We start from the raw sequence: 19883 nt of genomic DNA, 5'->3' as shown, positions 1-19883 counted from the left end.
TAGAGCAGACGAACTAGCAGGCTTCGTTTCGATGACAGATACATCCATCCCTCATCCGTTACGGATCGACTTCCTACCAAGACCAAGCATTGAAGAACCCGAAGTAGCTGAGGTATGTTGTGCCGAACTAGACCCTTCGTGGATAGATCCCATTATAGTGTTCTTAAAGGACGGCATCTTACCCGAAGAGAAGAAAGAGACCAACAAAATAAGAGCAAAATCACAGCGATTTTGGCTCTCCCCATCAATGGCCTTGTACAAAAAATCCTTCACAGGACCCTACTTGAAATGTGTCTATCCAAGCAAGGTCGAGGCATTCTTGTTCGAGATACACGAAGGCGTATGCGGAAGCCACCAAGGGGGAAGACCATTGGCCTACAGAGCAATTTCACAAGGATATTGGTGGCCTTACATGCAAGCAGATTTAGAAAAGTATGTCAAGAAGTGTGAGAAATGTCAGAAGTTCGCACACCAAATACATCAACCAACCAGAGAGCTTCTACCATTAACCAGCCCATGGCCCTTTGCGATGTGGAGCTTGGACATAGTTAGGCCACTTCCACTGGCACCCGGCAACAGAAAGTTCTTCCTTGCAGCAACAGACTACTTCACAAAATTGGTGGAAGTAGAAGCTCTCGCATCAATAAAGGAGAAAGATGTGAAAAAGTTCGTCTGGCAGAATATCATCACTCGGTTCGGCATACCCAAGGCTCTAATATCCGACAACGGCACTTAGTTCGATGTCAAAATTTTTAGAGGCTTTTGTGAGGAGTACAAGATAGAATTCTACGACTCTATACCGGCATACCCCCAAGCTAATGGCCAGGCGGAAGCATCAAACAAAGTCATCTTGGATGGATTAAAGAAAAGGTTAGAGAAAGCAAAAGGCAAGTGGGCTGAGGAGCTTCCCCATGTTTTATGAACTTATCGTACCACACCTAGGCGGCCAACTGGAGAAACGCCATTTTCTTTGGCCTATGGTATGGAAGTAGTAACCCTACTGGAAGTTGGCCTTCCCACTATTAGAAGTGAAAATTTTGACCCAGAATTAAATGGAGAAGCCATAGCCTTGGAACTCGACCTTACGGAAGAAAGAAGAGAAAGAGCACTGGTTCACATCGCTTCATACCAACAAGAGTTATCCAGAAAATATAACAAGACAGTACATCTGAGGCAATTCAAGATTGGAGATTGGGTGCTGCGCAAAGTAATGGAAAACACCCTGGTTCCCGGAGATGGCAAGTTAGGGCCTAATTGGGAAGGACCTTACAAAGTGGTTGGATTAGCAGGAAAATGGGCATATCACTTGGAAGATGAAGATAGCAAGGCCATTCCCAGGCCATGGAACACTGTCAATCTCAAACTATTTTATTTTTAGCTTTTCTTTAAAGTACTTGTAATTTTTCTTTTTTCAATAAAACAAGTAGTTTCTTTTTCAGCACAATTGTTTTCTTCTGTAAAAGTTGTTTTAGTGAGCTAGGGGCAATGAAAGCAGTGTTGGCCGGAATAACCAACACTTGGCTCTAGGTTGGCAGGAATAACCAACTTTGAGCCCTTTTCAGCCGAGATCAGGATCTAAGCTGAAGAAGTTTGGCAAGAATAACCAACTTTGAACCCTCTTCAATCGAGATCAGAATTTAGGCTGAAGAAGTTTGGCAAGAATAACCAAACACTTCACTCTAGGTTGGCAGGAATAACTAACTTTGAGCTCTTTTCAGCCGAGATTAGGATCTAGGCTGAAGAGGTTGGCTGGAAAAACCAACACTTTTTTCTCTTCAGCCAAGATCAGGATCTAGGCTGAAGAGGTTGGCTGGAAAAACCAACACTTACTTCTCCTACGCCAAGATAAGGATCTAGGCTGCATGAAGTTTGGCAGGAATAACCAAACACTTAGCTCTAAATTGGCAGGGATAACCAACTTTGAGCTTTCTTCAGCCAAGATCAGGATCTAGGCTGAAGAAGTTTGGCAGGAATAACCAACTTTTAGTACTCTTCAGCCGAGATAAGGATCTAGGCTGAAAAGTGGTTGGCTGAAAAACCAACACTTAGTGCTCTTCAGCCGAGATAAGGATCAAGGCTGAAGTGGTTGGCTGGAATAATTAAATTTTAGTACTCTTCAGCCGAGATAAAGATCTAGGCTAAAGAGTGGTTGGCTGGAATAACCAACTTTTAGTACTCTTCAGCCGAGATAAAGATCTAAGTTGAAGAGTGATTGGCTGGAATAACCAACTTTTAGCACTCTTCAGCCGAGATAAGGATCTAGGATGAAGAGTGGATGGCTGGAAAAACCAACACTTAGTGCTCTTCAGTCGAGATAAGGATTAAGGCTGAAATGGTTGGCTGGAATAACCAACTTTTAGTACTCTTCAGCCGAGATAAGGATCTAGGCTAAAGAGTGGTTAGCTGGAATAACCAACATTTAATACTCTTCAGCCGAGATAAGGATCTAGGCTGAAGAGTGGTTGGCTGGAATAACCAACTTTTAGCACTCTTCAGCCGAGATAAGGATCTAGGCTGAAGAGTGGTTGGCTAGAATAACAAAATTTAAGTACTCTTTAGCCGAGATAAGGATCTAGGCTGAAGAGGTTGGCAGGTATGGCCCAACAGATTACAAGGTTAAGACCGAGATAGGTATCTCGGCCAGAAAATGTTATACTTCATGCATTTATGGTAAGAAAATAAGCGCAAGCAGAGAGTTAACCGAACAAACAGTTAGACAAAAGAAGATTTCATTGAAAATTCAAATCAAAGGTACAAAAGATGGGGCCTCAGCCCGGTTACACATTCTTTCCAAATAAGTAAAAAGCAGAAAATACAGGATCAAGCAAAAAGGTCGTCAAAATCCGCATCCAGATCAACTCGAACCCCGGTTTCAGCAGGTAGCTCGGTCAGGTTTTTAACCAAGTCTTTTACCGGCGGCTCCACCCGAGCTGACTGAACAGCGGGATCATTGGCGACGATCGAGGCATTATTGGGCTCTGATGCTTCTTCTTCTTTCTTAACTTGAAGAAATTTTTATTGAATGGCGTTGGCATACTTCGCCATGTAGCTCGGTATGAAATATGGAGGAGGGTTCAGGAAGACCTCGGTCTCTTGGCCATGACCGAGCTGCGCCACGGCTGCCTTCCACCCACATTTGAAAAATACATCCTTAGCAGCTTCGCACTGCAGGATATAGGTGGCTTCACCTTCTTTGTAACCGCGGTCTTCCGCGTCTTCTCCCTTCTTCTCCAGCTCGATTATCTCAGCGTTCTTCTTTCTTTCGAGCTTGGCCAGCTCACACAGATATTTGTCTTTCAACTCGGCTGCAATCTTTTGCTTATCTACTTCAGCCGAGCTGACAAGACCAGTCAGGTGGCCCATCTCAGTTTGTAACTCAACCATTTTCTTCTTGAACTCTTCTAGCTCGGCTGATTTAGCGTTGGCCTCTGCCACGGCCTACCGTGTGGTCTTTAGAAGCTCCAACACGCGCTTGTGAGCGACGTGGTTCTTCCATAGGGCCTGCAAAAGAAAAGAAACAATTTTGAGCAAAACTGGGCAAACAGATATACAAATTAGGGCAAGAAAAGAGAGAACTTACCAGCACCATTGATTTTGTTGCCGAGCGAATGGCCTTCAGCTCGGTGAGATGGTCGTGGTGCTCCATATCGGCTGGAAGGCATACGCTCTTGTCCAGGTTAAAAGCCAACGAATGGTCTTTTTCTACGACCACTGAATCAGTGCTAGTAATAGCACGGTTCTTGAAGGTGATCTTTGGTACCCACTTAGAGGAGCTAGCTCGGTCTGAGCACTCAGGTTGTGGGCTTGGTGGTGTGGTTTGGGAAAGCATGGTTTCATCCTCGTCAACAAGGCGTGGCTCGGTTGTGGAAGTCTGAGCACGCTTTCTTGGCCGAGATGATGAAGGCTGAGCGGTTGGAAGGGCTACCACGGCCTTTTGTGTTTGGCCGGCTTGTGGTACCTCGGCTAGATTTGTCTTGGTGATTAGGGCCCTTACTGCCCTCTTCTTGGCCATTTCTTGTTCTGTAGTTAATGAAATGAGGTTGATTTGTGGAAGGGTTGGATCAGGTTCTGGTGATGGCTCTAAAAGGAAATCCGTCACCCTGGTCTTCCTCCTGCTGCTATATTTATATGTCGGCTCAAAATTGAGTAGCTCGGCCCAACTTCAATTGGGATATCTTAATGCGGCGTGGAGTGCGTCTAGGTTGGGATAACTATACTGTGACTTTAGATGGTCCAAATCTGCATGAAAAGAAAGCAACGGTTAGCACAATGCCAAACTTATAAACAGAGTAAAGAAAGTACAAAACTAAGCCGAGGTAATTATACCGGCTACTCATTTATTCCAGTTAATCTGGTCTCCTGGTATTTGGGCTTTCTGATCTTCGAAGTTACCAGAGACCCAGAAAAAGTCGTCATCATTTACATCTTTGTTCGGGGTATTTTTTATTATCTTCTCGCAGCGTCTTCTTATTCTTAAATAGTACACCCAGTCATCTTCGTTCTGGCCAAGTGAATATTGGTGAAATAGCTCGGCTAAACCGAGATTAAGGCCAAGCCGGTGGTTTAACTCGGTGATGCCATTTATTATTCGGTATGAATTTGTGGAAAGTTGGGTACGGCAAAGTCTTGTTTGTCTGAGGAATTCACAAAGAAGAGGTTGTACAGGGAATCGGAGTCCGGTTTCTACAATAGAAAGAATGGTGAAGGGAACGAAGCCCGATTTACCTCAGGGAGTGGTGTCTAGTTCAGCTAAACTAAGGTGAACATCATCAGGGATGTTGTAGTCCCTTCGGAACTCAGCCATAGCCCTTGGAGAGTTTACTAAGAATCTATACTTCTCCATGTGGACTTAAATTATGTATAATTTAGCTCGGTGTTGAGATGACCTTCAGTATCTCGGTTGAGCGTGCAAAGGTGTGCCTGGCCAACCTAGTCAGTCTGCAAAGTGAAAAAAAAAAAGTGTTAAGCACAGATCATTGGACCATGCAAAAAGAAACAAAGGCAAAATAAATGGAGTCCTAGCTCGGCTGCGTACTATACAGTCTGTTCTTAGATCGGTTGAGACGAAGGACTTCAGCTTGGTTAAGCGGAACGAGAGGTTCCTAGCCCGGTTGAAGCTTAGGGTGTGGCATTATTGGTGCAATTTTGACTAAATCAGAGAGCTGGTTTGGTCCCAAGTGATAGCCCGGTCATTAGTTAAGGCTTTCTAGTTCGGTAATGCGCACACCTAATACAGTCCCTTAGTTTGGCTAAAGGAAACAGAAGGTAAGTCCTATTGGAACTTAATTTAGTTCGGCTAGGTGCACACCTTAAGTACAAACAGGTTCCTAACTCGGTTGGAATTCTATTTTGGATCAAACGCATTGTTCTTCAAATTATTCATGAATACATAGGTTCTATTACATTGTTTTTTTCCAGAAAAATGGAAACGAAAGTAGTGTGTTTTGAAAAACATGCAAATAGTATGCTACATACTACAGAAACTAAACAAACAAAAAGGAAGTGGGGTTGAGTTACTTACAGTTTGAAGACGAGAGGATGAAGATCGAGATCGCAAGGAAGAGCTTCGCAGGCACTGTGTTTAGAAAAATGGAGGCTCAGAGAGAGAGAGAAAATGATGAATAGTAGAAGTGGTGGATTCAAAACATAGGGTTTTTGTTTAAGGCGTATGGAAAAGGCGGGACTGTTCAAAATACGCGAAGTACGAAGACGGCTGGGACAACTGTGCTTGACCAATGGGGGTCAGCCACGTGTTCGTGGAATAGTAAGCGATTCAGTTTTGTAGCGACTGAAAAGACGTTTTTTTGACCGAACTGTTTGGTAGCCCGGCGGCGTTTTAGCTTGGTTGAAAGGCTAAAGTTTTTAGCTCGGCTGGTAACAAATAATCCCAATCATGCTACGCAGATGGAATTAAAGGGGCAATTGAGAGGGTAATTTGTAATTGGGCCGAGCTAAGGCCTTCTTTGTAAGTTGGGCCGCACAATGGACCGGGGTAAGGTTTGACGTATCCTGGTCTTAGAGCTAGCAAGCTTGACCCAGGCACAGTTCGGACCGAGCTATGGATTGAGGAGCTTGGGCCTTGCGTGATAGACCTCATCCTGGTTAGCCCGGTGAGGGATTGTTGTAGTTAGCTCGGTTCAAACAACTAGAACCGAGGTGTACTTGGACGGGGACCGAGCTAGGCACTGCGTACAGAATCACCGAATTGAGTATGTCAAAGGGTAAGTGTTAGCTCGGTCATCTTGTCATCCAACCGTGGTAAAACCATCTCACTTGGTTTAAACAGTGAGGGGGGTGTTAAAGGATAAATATTATCTTTCAGGAGTATGATTCCTAGGAGGACTCTACTTGGAGGAATAAGAGTCCTACTAAGATTGTGCTATGCGGAACCTATAAAAGCTCACAATATAACCTATGTAAAGGTAATACAACTTTGATTCTCGAATACACAGAGCTTTTGTCTATTTGTCTATTTTGCTGACTTAGGCATCGGAGAGGTATCCGGCACACACCTGCCGGCTAGCTCACATTTGTGTTTTCAGAGAGTAAAGCGACGACGTTTGGAGGAGCGCAGACTTGATCAACAGGATTATACGAGAACATTATTTCGTGCTCGTATAATTTTAATCCTAATATTATTTACACCGTGCCTTCAGGCACGGGCATACACTAGTATTATATCACTCTCTTTATTTTTTTACATATGAAAAGTTAACAACCTAACTAAAATGAGTAAACGTGCACACAACATATAAGGACTTTGTTTTTGTTTTTTTGGGGACTTACATATACATTTTAATATGTAAATTTATTATTCAATAAGTCTTGTAGAAATTAATGACATTTTTGGGTTTAGCTTCCTTCTAGTCTGTGATTGGACTGGAGGGTGTTGTTGGGCCTATGGAGGCCCACCATGGATCCTATGTTGATAATCTGAACCATTCAATGGCCCTGTTTGGTAGAGTTGTGGAAAAGTTATTACAGATTATAACTTATAGCTGTGAATCTAAGCTATTAACATGTTTGGTGCAGCTGTGAGATTATGGATTTAAGCAGCAGAATAGTGTTTGGTTGATAAGTTATAAAATAGCTTTTTGCTGTGTAATTATCTTTTTTGCCCTTATATGATATAACAATGATTATTTTGACATTTTTTTTAGTTTTAATTTTAAAAAAATTATTTCATTAATAAAAGTTAATATAATTAGTATTACAAAAATTAATATTTTCATTAATAGTATCAATTAATATAAAATTATTTCATTTTTGCATTATAAATTAATTAGTGTGAATTAATGGCTTAATTGCATCAATACTTTTTCTTTTTCTCCTTATTTTCTTTTCTCTTTTTTTTTCCCCATCCTTCTCTTCTTTCTTTTTGTTAATTTTGTTTAATTTATTAATTCATTACAATTAATATCCATGTATTTATATTAATAATGTTGTGATGTCATTACATATTATTTTTCTTTATATTAATTTCAATTAGTTATGTGATAGAAGTTATAATATTCATTTTTTTATTTCATATAATATAAGTTATTTCATTTTTTTTCTTCAATTTTAATTTTTTTAAAAAATTGTGATTATGTTTTTATTAAATTTTTTTCATTACAATTAATAATATAACAATTATATTTCTTTTCATTAGTGGAAGTAAATTGTATTTTTTTAAATTGAAATAAAATTGTGCAATTTATTTCTTTATTTAAATTGTGAAATTGTGAAAGTTATATCAATAATTGTGAAGTAAATTGTGTAATTTATTTAATGGATATAAAATGCACAATTTATTTCAATATTAATTGAAATATTTTAAAAAAAAATTAAATGGAAGTAATTGAAATAAATTGTTTTTTTATTGTCTTTTTTTTTTTCTTCTTCTTTTTTTCTTTACAACTTTGCAAAACCCTAGATCTGAGGAGTCGTCGCCGTCGCTGTCACTACCGGCGATGGTATGCAAGAAGCCCTCTCTCAGCTCATGCATCTCCTCCACCACCATCAAAAACCCTAGATTTGAGGAGCTTGTTGTCACGATTTGGTCTTTGAAGGTTGCAATGATGGCAGATCGCGATGACGATCATGGCGATTGAGACGGTTACAAAAAGAGAGATATCGCAGTGGTGGTTGAGTGTGATGGTGGCGATGCGTTGAAGAGAAGACGTGAAGCGAAGGGAGGCAATGGTGGTGTTGCCGAAGCCATGGAGGAGGAGATCGACAACCGTTGCAGAGGCATTGATGGTGACGGCGTAGGTATGCCGTGGGAGACGAAGAAAGACAAAAAAAGGAAAGAGACAGAGATAGAGGAAAGGCACAACGGCAAAAATAGAGAGAGAGCTTCACCGGAAATCACCTCTGACCGTCGGAAATCGTCTATGTCTCTCTCACATAGTGAACAGTGATATCTTTGTGGTTTATATAATGATAATTTGGTAATACTTCAAATTGGTAAAGGGCATTTAAGTCATTTCAGCTACCCCTTACCGGCTGCCCTGCATAAGCCGACTTTTGGTTAAGCATCTCCCAAGCTGCTTTGGAAAATAAGCTGAAAATAGCTTCACTTAAGGTATAAGTTGCTTTGATAAACTGTGCCAAACACTTTAAAATTGCTTAATATAAGCTAAAAGCTTAAATAAGCTGCTTATAAGCTGTGCCAAATAGATACAATGTGTAGAACTCGTCGAGTATTATATTTTTGTAAAAAATCACGTTGATTGGATATCGATAGTTACATGATCAAATAAGTTTTGTATAAAAAAAAAATAGACGGTGAAAAAATAAACGGTTGACAGAAATTTGACCTAATTAAATAACTATCGATATCCGATCAACGTGATTTTTTTACATGCATATAGTACTTGACGAGTTTTACACATTGAAGGTTCGGATTATCGAAACGAGGCCCATGATGGGCCCCAATGGGCCCAATATCACCCTCTAGCCCAAACACGGACTGGAGGGAAGCCAATCCCGACATTTTTTTTTATCAAACACTATTAAAAACGTCATTGATTGTTAATTTTCAGCAACAGTTTAAAAATTATCACAAAAAAATCACTAATTATAAATTTTAACGACGATTTAAAAAAATATCATGAAGAAGACGTCATTAATTTTTAACTTTTAACAACAATTTAAAAATTTATCATAGAAAAACGTCAGTAACTGTAAATTTTAATAACAATTTATAAAAATCATGACAAAAAAAATAACTAATTGTTAATTTTTGATAACATATGCAAAAAAATCGCCATAAAAAATTATTTTTAATGACTATTTTATTAAGACTTATTTTCAATAAAATTTGATATGAATTAAATCTAATTTTTAGAACCTATTAGTACTTTACCCTTCTTTTTATTGGTATGTCTAGAGTTAATTTTATTTTAATATAACTACTTTACAATTTTTTCAAAAAAAAATATAGCGGGATAGTAAAGATAATAATCAATGTCTTTGATTTAAGTTCTCTGAATTAAGTTTTTAAAAATTGAGTTTTTTGTTTTTAGTGAATATTTTAAAAAATTTAAGCATTTTTTTTAGATACATCTTACTGTATCTAAAAAGTAAATTATTTGTAAAAAAAGATTTAAAAATTTTAATAAATACACAAAAATACGAAAAATATATTGAATTTTTGTTTTTTTTTTATATTTTTGGGATTTAGTGATTTTTTTAAAGATTTTTTTCACAAATATTATATTTTTTAAATGTATTTATGTTAGGTGTGTCAAAAAATTTAAAAAAATTGCTTAAAATATTAAAAAAATCAGTAAAAACAAAAAAAAAAAAACAAAAAATAAGAAAATAAAATTTTCTAAAAAATATTTTTAGAAAATCCAAACCAAGCAAAGCGAATACAATTTTATCACTACTTTGGCTGCCAATCACCACTTCTTTTTACCTTAAAAAAAATGAAAGAAAAAAACAAAAAGCTTTACACAGGAAAAAATAAAACAAATTCATATGCCACAACCACTATCACTGCCTCCCGATAACAAGTGGAAAATGTCTACGTGTGACACCACACAGTCTCAAAATGTTACCAATGGCATGTTCAAAAAAAAAAAATAGTTCACATAAAAAGCATTTTTGTTAAATCCATCACGCATTATCTATTCTCATCCTCATATAGTTTCAAACAACAGAACTCATTATGGCTAGCAAGCCATCAAGAGCTACCTTATTCCTAGAAAGCTTCAACATAGAAGTTCTGGCAGCATGGGGCAGCAAAAATACAACATCAGACCACTCCCTTTATAAGAAGATTGGTGGATCATATAATTCTATCCCTAGAAAGCTTCAACATAGAAGTTCTGGCAGCTTAGTGCAGAAAAATACAAGAAGATGTAGATCAAATAATTCTATTTCAAATGATGCTCGAAAAGAGATGCCATCTCGATCTGCAACACAAGCCAAAACAATCTCTTATGAAAAACTGATCTTTCATTTAGAGCCACAACTAAATTGTATACTGAAGATGCATGATCGAAAGGAAAAAAAAATGTGTATAATATTTCAACATGCATTCAAATTACTGTAACATTATATCAGCCAAGATAAAATAATGAACAGACATAGTAATGTGTATATGTGCCAGATGTGGGAATGCGTGCCTGTTTCATTTAATTATCATGTCCAAAAATGGGACACTGCAAAATAGTTACATTTCTTAATATGCTTTTTTTAAGGGTAAAATGGTGTTCCAAAAGTGTCAGAGCAAATTTGACTGTTCTCAACCTTTTCTTCTAATGAGTTTGGCATGGAGGCTAAGCATAAGAACCCTAAAGCATAATTCTGCAGCTCCAAAACACATCTAGGCCATGGTATCTTTTTTCCCACATGAAGAATTGGAGTTGAATCATTTGCTTTTTCAATATTTCACCTTATCTTAGATTTCATTGCCAATTGAACGTTGATTCCCCTACTAAAACCCTCAATCCCCACTTAAAAGGACAGATCAGGAACAAATCAAACCTTTCAGACATTATAGTTGTGGTGAATGGTGATGGTAAGAAAAGTTAACTACTGAAACTCAGCTCAAATTTGCCTAGCTAAGAGAATGAGCAAATGCATTTATCACCAAGTGGAAGGAACTCAAAATCAGAACCAAGCTTGTTAGTTACACAAGCAATCAACCACGTGGCAAAGACATTTGACAATCTTTGATTATGCATGTATGTAGCCAACTTACGGCTGTCAAAGCAGCTTCAGAGCCTTTATTCCCTGCTTTACCACCAGCTCGATTTAAAGCCTGCAATCATAACGAAAGCATTCGAAAATCTCATAAAAACTACTAGCACAAAGAAATAACTAGAGTTTCCATGCAGAGTTCCACACTGCGGAAAAGAAGAAAACTCTACCATTCAGAAACAGGGGAGTACAAAAGATTATACGAAGATTTTAAAAAAAATCAATAACAATGATAAAAGACTTCAACCAACCACCAATTTTTGAGCTAAGAACTCCTAAACATAAATAAGTAGCTAACCAAAAAAGTAAATGCTAATATCATGAGTTTACCTGATCCATGTCATCACAGGTCAAAACACCAAATATGCAAGGAACTCCTGCAATGTCATTACATTAAATAATAATAATAATAATAATTAAAAACTTCAATTTTTATCAATAAACCAAAACTATAACCAGTAAAGCCACATAAATCACTAAACTTGAATCCTTTCTATATACTGACTACAATGCCCTTCTGTCAAAAAACGCTAATTCTATTGTCATTGATAGTCCATCCAGCATAATCACTACTTGATTGTGTTCAGATTGTACAATTTATTATACATTTCCTAATTCACGTATGTGGAAACCGAAAAACAATTGATAAATGTAAAGTAAATGAACAGATGAGAATACTACATTTTTACATCTCTAATTTAGCAGGATGGGTTTGACTAAACTTCCATTTAATATCATCTACTTACAGCTCAACAAACAAAAAGAAATCCATAGCATTGCTAAACTGATGCAGAAACTTTATAATACAATGAATAAATTACAGGTACAAGTTTCCGCTGTCACAAGGATTTTATTTCCATAAAAAAGGACAAGATTAGATTGAAAATAAACATATGAACCAACCTGAATTCAGACCCGCTGAGAGTACTCCAGATGCCACTGAATTAGCAACAGCGTCATAGTGGGAAGTATCACCTCTTATCTACCAACCAAAAATAAATAAATAAAAATTGATTGATTGATTAGGACATCAATAGCAAGCAGACTGTAATCACACCAAGAAGATAAAAGAAAAGCTTAGAGCTTCCTGATTGAAATATAACCCATACAGATTAAACATCCTTCAACAATAGTAACAGTAGTCGTGGAAGAAGATTGAAGTGCTTATTGAATTACTGGTATGAATAAAGTCAAGAAGCATTCCTCACAGGAAGGGAAGCATTCTATGACGGTTCAAACCAAAAACATAAGACATAAAATGAAATTACAACAATTGGAACAATCATAACAAAACAAAGAAAATAAAACACACCTGGAGAACCTTTGTATGCCAGGACATTTCTCCCTAAACAATTCCGAATATATGCTTCAGGAAAAAGTCTAATACTTTTTTAAGAAATGAAGTACCAATAGGTACTGCAGACAAAATTTTTCATCCACCCCTCCAAGCCCAACCAAATAAGCAGCGTTCACCAGAGTTGTCATAACAATAAGCCATACATCTCCCAAAGAGGTCCATCACAATGCATCAGTCATTTTAAACAGGACTAGTGCTTAAAATAATGTGGCACGTGTCTAATCCCAAACCAATAAAATCCTTTCTGTAATCCACATGCACACCCCCCCGGCCACCCACTCCCCACACACTCATAATTAGCCACTGTCCTGTTATATGGCAAAGCTAGACCCTAACTTCCTATCACAGAATCAAAATAGTTGTAATAAAATGAAAACCAATGCACTACCCATTTCCACAGTTCCTCAACGACAGTGCATAGCCAAGAGATCCAGGTTTGGATAGTTACATGTCATTCAAAACTTATTCTAATATCAAACATTCAGGCATAATAGAAAAGTGGGATGCAGTTAAGCAAGAAAATAAGGCAAAAAAAGGACCAATAAAATCTTGCAGCATAGCAAGATTTAGGTATTCTGACGAGAAATCATACCACAGCTCCAATGCACAATATGGCTTGATATTTGTGAGACTTCCCCAGCTTTTCTGCAACGACACCAATTTCAAAACTACCAGGAACCCACACTACCTGATGCATACATACAATAATTGAACCTATTATTAATGAGTGTTCAAGCAAAACAATGACCACAGACCATGTAAAACAATTGGAATGATGAAAGCACTACATGATTTGTGCTACATTTATCCACATCAGCACCAACAATTTCACCCCAATAAATAATAGACAACTCATGTTTTAACATGACAGTGATCTGAAAATATTCTAAATCATGTCAGACCAGGTTTGTTTTACCACAGCAAATGTTCACTTCTTCCGCATGCCATTCAATTTAGCAATTCATTAAGGTGAATCCCTGACTAATCAAAGTACTTTTGGTTATAACCTATCCAAAAGGTGGTGATTCTTTGCCATTAGATGCACAGGCAGGTCTGACAAGCCCCAGGACAGGAAATTCAGCACATCGAGGAAAAATAGTCATGTATGACAAATATGGAGCTAGTCAGGCATCAAAATCACCCCATCAATCGGGCACTTCAAATAAGACAACATTATCACTTATAATATAGAAAATCAAGTCATGAATCAGAAATCCAGTGATATTATACCCTTCGCACATTCAAGATATGCAGGTTAGGCATCTGTTGCCTATTCCAGTAGAGATGGAAATCTAGGTGCACAAATCTACCAACAAAGGAACACAATAAGAGGGAAAAAAAAAAGAAAAAAATAAGAGAAGAATGTAGCCAACTTTTGAAAGGGTTCCAGATAACTACATACATCAATGTCTTCTTCTTCAACTGAATATCTCTTGAACGTGTCCAAAGCTCCCTCCAAAAGCAGCTTCGTCACAATCTCATTAAACCGTGCCACAACCTTTGCAACGGAAGGCAGTCCATGTCCAACAAATTATTAGAAACATCAAAGGGGTATACATCAAAATAGAATATAAATTGAACTACTGCAAATATTTAATTGAACCAACATTACCTAGATTACTTAATCATCAACTCAAGTTGCAATTTACCTCTTTTTTTTTGGAGCAAAAAGTAAATAAATAAAAACTACATAATTTTAAAAGAGTCATGCGTAGGGTAGAGAGAGGTGTTGTGAATGATGAGGTTGTAAAATTTTGTTAAGGCATAACCACTAATTGCAAGGAAATGAGAGCATTAATATGAAGAGACAAAGTAGAACACATTGTTATATGGCCAGAAATTGGAATATATTTGAATGTTCAGGGAAAATGTGGAAATGCGACCAACATAGAACTGAAAAACATGAATGCACAGCTAGAATTAGAATCTCATAGTACATTATGCATAAAATACATGCATATAAGCACAAAGTGATGCATTCATTGATGAAATTGAATAAATCCCATGTGCTCATTCAAACAAATGATAAATAACAAGAGAGGGGTGGACATAAAAAGTAAATAGACTGACCACAGCAAAGCGAAGGCCCTCAGTTGCAGTAAGAGATCCCGTCAAATGTCGAACAGCTGTTGTGCGTGCGAACGACAAAGATCGGGTACGAGAAAGATCATCTTCACCGCTCACACCCACTCCAACATTAGGCCAAAAGCCTAAAAAAAAAAGATAGACGTGATGAACACACAAATAGTTTTCATATTAAATTTAAGAAGAAAAATTGACCTAAACTATTCACCTGGGATGGCCGATGAAGAAGTTGTCATAGGTGTTAATTTACAATGAGGAAATAAACGACTACGAAGAGGACAGTGGTGATGATGTCTAGGTGGTGTGAGCAATGAGCATGAGATCTTCTCATGATTGAAGGAACGATAACAATCATACTCTTTGTAGGTGGCAGTAGAGGTGGTAGTGTTTGTAGCACCAAATGTTGCAGCAGCAGCAGCCATTGTAACTCTTAAGTTCAAAGTTCAAACGACAATCCCTACAAGCAGGGACGGATAGGGGCACAAATATTATGTACAAAAATTTAGACAAATAATGTCGACTATAGTTACATTTTTTTAACCATAATTTGCAATGCATTAACATATATTAGACAAAAATATTCAATATAAACTAATATAGTAGAGGACCAAACAAAAGGTAGTTTTTTTTTTAAATTACAAATCCATGTAGCCGTCTATTGAAGAAAAGAGTCATACCTGAAGGGTGTCGGGCTACTGAGAATGAATATAGAAGATTCTTTCGCAATTTCAAAAAGAAAAGAAATTGAGAATCAAATGGTTTCTATAAAATTTTGGTGCTTTTCATTCGGATATCAATTTCTATCAATTTTTGACCAAAAACCAGTCTTCATGTATATACTTCCGAACAAAAATCAATTGTTCTTATGGGCATCCCAGGCTGGTAGCGTTGAAATGGTTGAAGTAAAGGCTTGAATTGAGAGTGGAAGAGAGTACCAAAAACATACGCATCCATAATTTTGTGAAAACTTAACACATACATCCATATTTTTTTTTCCACAATTTAAACCAAAAACTTTATTATCAATTCTACATCCCAACATAAACCCACAAATTAATCAAAAACAATCAAATAATACAATGGGGGGGGGGGGTGAAGGAGGGGCATGAGGTGGCAGCTGGAGGAACAAGAGGGGTGGAGGAAGAGGGTATGAGCATGGGGGGTTGGGCCATGAAGGCCATGAGGTGGAGTGCATGGATAGTGAGAGGTGTGGAGAGAGAAGGACGGTGGAGCCATGGGCAGTGAGGGGAGAGAGAAAGAGATAAAGAAAGTACCTGGAGGACGGCCGCCTGGTAGATGCCTAATTGTTGTCCAGTGTAGAGAGGGAAGGGGAAGTGTGTTGACTAGGGTAAGAGAGTTGGGTTGGGAGTGTGGGTTACTCTATTTACACCCCCAAATTATCTCATCACACTCTCTTGCTTTTTCTCTAGTTTGCCCTTTTCTTGTTCTTTTTTTGTTCTTGAACATGAAGGCTTTTGAAACCTGTCAACTCCAACAATTCTGGTTTCCCTCGAAGAAGTAGATTGGGATAATGCGAAAGCATGTATCTTTATCAACATCACCACTCTTTCGGATTAGGAATGGGATTGGAATGCTCTTCTCTCCTCTGTTCTTTCACGGAAACGCATCATCTCCAATTCCAGACTTCCATGGTGAAGAAGAAGATGAAGAAGAAGAAGAAGAAGTGTTGGACGTATCTCACTGCGTCATCCAAGACAAGGACCTTCTCCGAAAGAGCCAAAGCTCCGGACTTTACGTCTTGGACCTAATCGACAATGGTGCTCTTGAACCAGACCCAACCATCTACACTAAGCTTCTCAACAAGTGTACCCACCTCGGGAAGCTTCGAGAAGGTCGGATCGTCCATACCCACTTCCGCCGATCTCAATTCAATCACTACCTTGTCATTCACAATACCCTCCTCAACATGTATGGTAAATGTGGCAGTCCCGACGACGCACGCCAAATGTTCGATGAAATGCCCACAAAAGATATGGTCTCTTGGACTGCCTTAATCACTGCCTATTCGCAGAACGATAGACCCATTGATGCTCTTGTTTTGTTCCCTCAAATGCTTCGTTTGGGTTTCAAGCCCAACCAGTTTACATTCTCTAGTATTCTCAAGGCTGCTGGGGCTGTGCCTGATGACAGGGATGGCAAGCAAGTTCATGGGTTTGTTGTTAAGTATGGTTTTGATTCAAATGTTTATGTGGGTAGTTCTCTAGTGGACATGTATGCTAGGTTCAACCTAATGGATGAAGCCCGGTTTGTTTTCGATAGTTTGCTGAGCAAGAATGAGGTTTCTTACAATGCTCTGATTGCTGGGCATGCGAGGAAGGGTGAGGGAGAGCATGCCATTCGTTTGTTTTGGAAGATGCAAAGAGAGGATTTTAGACCTACCCATTATACCTATTCTAGTGTTTTCACTGCTTGTGCTAGTATTGGAGCTTTGGAGCAGGGGAAATGGGTTCATGCACATATGATGAAGTCTGGCCAACAGCTTGTTGCTTTTGTAGGCAACACTATTCTTGACATGTATGCTAAATCAGGTAGCATTGAGGATGCGAAAAAAGTTTTCAATAGATTGGTTAGACGAGATGTTGTTTCGTGGAATTCGATGCTTACTGCTTGTGCCCAACATGGACTTGGGAAGGAAGCTGTCAGATGCTTTGAGGAAATGCTTAGGACCGGAATTGAACCTAATGCGATTACCTTCCTATGTATTCTCACTGCTTGTAGCCATGCTGGGTTATTGGACAAAGGACAGTATTACTTTGAATTAATGAAGAAGTATGGGATAGAACCAGAGGTTTCACATTATGTCACGATTGTTGATCTACTTGGTCGAGCTGGTCATCTTGATCGTGCTGAAAGGTTCATAAAAAGCATGCCAATTGAACCCGCTGCAGCTGTATGGGGTGCTTTCCTTGGTGCTTGCAGGATGCATAAGAACATAGAATTGGGGGCGTACGCTGCTGAACGTGTATTTGAATTGGACCCACATGATTCGGGACCTCATGTGCTGCTCTCTAATATCTATGCCTCTGCTGGTAGATGGAGTGAGGCTGCAAAAGTGAGAAAGATGATGAAAGAGAGCGGTGTGAAGAAAGAACCTGCTTGTAGTTGGGTGGAGATTGAGAATTCTGTCCATATGTTTGTGGCAAATGATGATGCCCACCCACAGAGAGAGGAGATCCATGAGAAGTGGGAGGAAATATGTTGCAAAATTAAGCAAATAGGCTATGTCCCGGACACTAGTCATGTCCTTTTGTTTGTTGACCAGCAGGAGAGGGAATTGAAGTTGCAATACCATAGTGAGAAGCTTGCTCTAGCATTTTCCCTTCTTTACACACCACCTGGATCCACCATCAGGATCAAGAAGAACATCAGAGTTTGTGGTGATTGCCACTCGGCATTCAAGTTTGTGTCTAAGGTGGTGGGGAGAGAAATCATATTGCGAGACACCAACCGTTTCCACCATTTTCATGGTGGCTTTTGTTCTTGTGGGGACTACTGGTAGTATTAGAAATCAGTACCTATCACCTACGAGTACGGTGATGGTCGGTGTGGTGGCTTTGTTTGCTATTTGCCTCTTGCATATTGGACAGGTGTGGCATTGATCTAGGCAAAGCTATACAAAGTAAGGGTAGTTTAATATGCTTGATATGGACTGATGGGCAACATCTATGAACTCAGAGCTGTGCATTTGCATGTCTTGAGCTTTGATGCTTTAGTGAGAATTTGTATTGGCCTTGGGTTTTCTCTACTTCGTTGTGTAGACAAACCGTACAAGGATGAAAACAACCAATGCCAAACCTGGCAAAGCCAAAGGTGTTAATTTTGAAGACAGTTCATATCTACTATAAATTGATCGTGTCATTTGCATTTCATCCTCATCAGGCAACTTTCTCACGAGACTGACTTGGTGGCTTGTGGAATTTTACAAATCCACAATGTATTTATCGTGCAGTGCCTTCAAAACGGTTGAAAAGAATGGGTGAAAGGGTTGTTCTGAAGATGCATGGAAAGCAGTTCATACTGATATTGGTATATGTGTACTTTGGATTAAATTGATTGATGAAAATATAAAATCCAAAATTGGAAAAACTTTGGAGAAGGCAATACCTGCAGCAGGACTAGCTATAGCTTTTACTGTCATCCCAGTTTGGAAAAACCAATATCCTCAGCAATTGTAAAGTCATTCCAGGTTCACTTACCAAAGCATATATGTACAATTCATGGCTCAATGGTGATATGGTTTAAATTGGTTTGCTTCATTATAATTTAAATTAATTTTGCTATGCAAAATGCAAATGACCATTTTAAGGGGTTGTTTGGCAACTTGCTTATTTTTTTATAAATTATCATACCACTTCTCTACTTTTTTACATATACTTTCATAAAAAATTAAAGTCATAAACAAATCCCTTTTCACTCTTTGCTGTTAAATGAGCTAGTTAACTTCTTCACTCTCCACGTTTTTCACTCTTTATTGCACCCAAAAAGACTACCATATCTTACTACATGTGGTTTGAGTGTGGAAAAAAAATTACTAATCAATCAATTGTGTTAACCCAAACTAAATTGTGCGATTTGAAAGGGTGAGTGGGTTAGATTTTAAAAATTACTGTGTCGAAATTAGTTAACGTGTTAAAAATGAGTGCATTGATTATGATTTTTTATCATTGTGTTTTGATGAATAAAAAATACAATAATATGATTTATTACCTATCATGTTTGAATAGAGTAAATAATATAAAAGAAAATAAATTATTTAATTTAATTTTACCAAAATTATCTTTCATATTGCGGGTTAGATTTAAAAAATTAGTGTGTTGAAATTAGCCAACGTGTTAAAAATTAGTGTGTGATTATGATTTTTTACTATTATGTTTCGATGAATAAAAAATACCATAATATAGTTTATCACCTATCATGTTTGAATAGAGTAAATAAGATAAAAATAAATAAATTATTTTATTTCATTCTACCAAAATAATCTCTCATACTAGTAAATTATTTTTTCACCTTCTTCCACCATAAGATAATTTTGTTATTTTAATGAAAGTATTATTAAAATCCACTTATTTTTTCACTATTTTTGGTGAGAAACAAAACACAGCTTTAGTTTATCTGCTAACCATATATTGTCATGTGATAAATTGAATAACTTTCACCACCATAGCCCTAAAAATTTTACTAGTAAGAAAAGTCGAACTTGAGACCATGGAGGAGGTGTCAGGATCCT

The 19883-nt window shown here is 37.9% G+C and overlaps 2 protein-coding genes across 2 annotated transcripts; one reads left to right on the top strand and one right to left on the bottom strand.

The window, feature by feature from the left end:
• Window positions 1–10089: 10089 nt before the first annotated feature.
• COS1 (6,7-dimethyl-8-ribityllumazine synthase / DMRL synthase / lumazine synthase / riboflavin synthase) lies at window positions 10090–16538 on the bottom strand. The gene is made up of 9 exons (XM_028260787.2): window positions 15910–16538; window positions 14844–15092; window positions 14621–14760; window positions 13953–14048; window positions 13143–13238; window positions 12097–12175; window positions 11524–11570; window positions 11195–11254; window positions 10090–10403 (listed from the first exon to the last, which is right to left on the bottom strand). The coding sequence occupies exons 2-9, from the start codon at window positions 15055–15057 to the stop codon at window positions 10365–10367; spliced, it is 771 nt and encodes a 256-aa protein (XP_028116588.2). The 5' UTR covers window positions 15058–15092; window positions 15910–16538; the 3' UTR covers window positions 10090–10364.
• LOC114314309 (Tetratricopeptide repeat (TPR)-like superfamily protein) lies at window positions 16167–18976 on the top strand. Its single transcript, XM_028260786.2, has one exon. The coding sequence runs from the start codon at window positions 16167–16169 to the stop codon at window positions 18153–18155; it is 1989 nt and encodes a 662-aa protein (XP_028116587.2). The 3' UTR covers window positions 18156–18976.
• Window positions 18977–19883: the final 907 nt, after the last annotated feature.

The sequence above is a fragment of the Camellia sinensis genome, chromosome 6 (genome assembly GCF_055761805.1).
Source record: "Camellia sinensis isolate YWXY chromosome 6, ASM5576180v1, whole genome shotgun sequence".
Classification (NCBI taxonomy): Eukaryota; Viridiplantae; Streptophyta; class Magnoliopsida; order Ericales; family Theaceae; genus Camellia; species Camellia sinensis.
The sequence above is the reverse complement of the archived record's forward strand: the minus strand, read 5'-3'. Positions and strand labels throughout refer to the sequence as shown.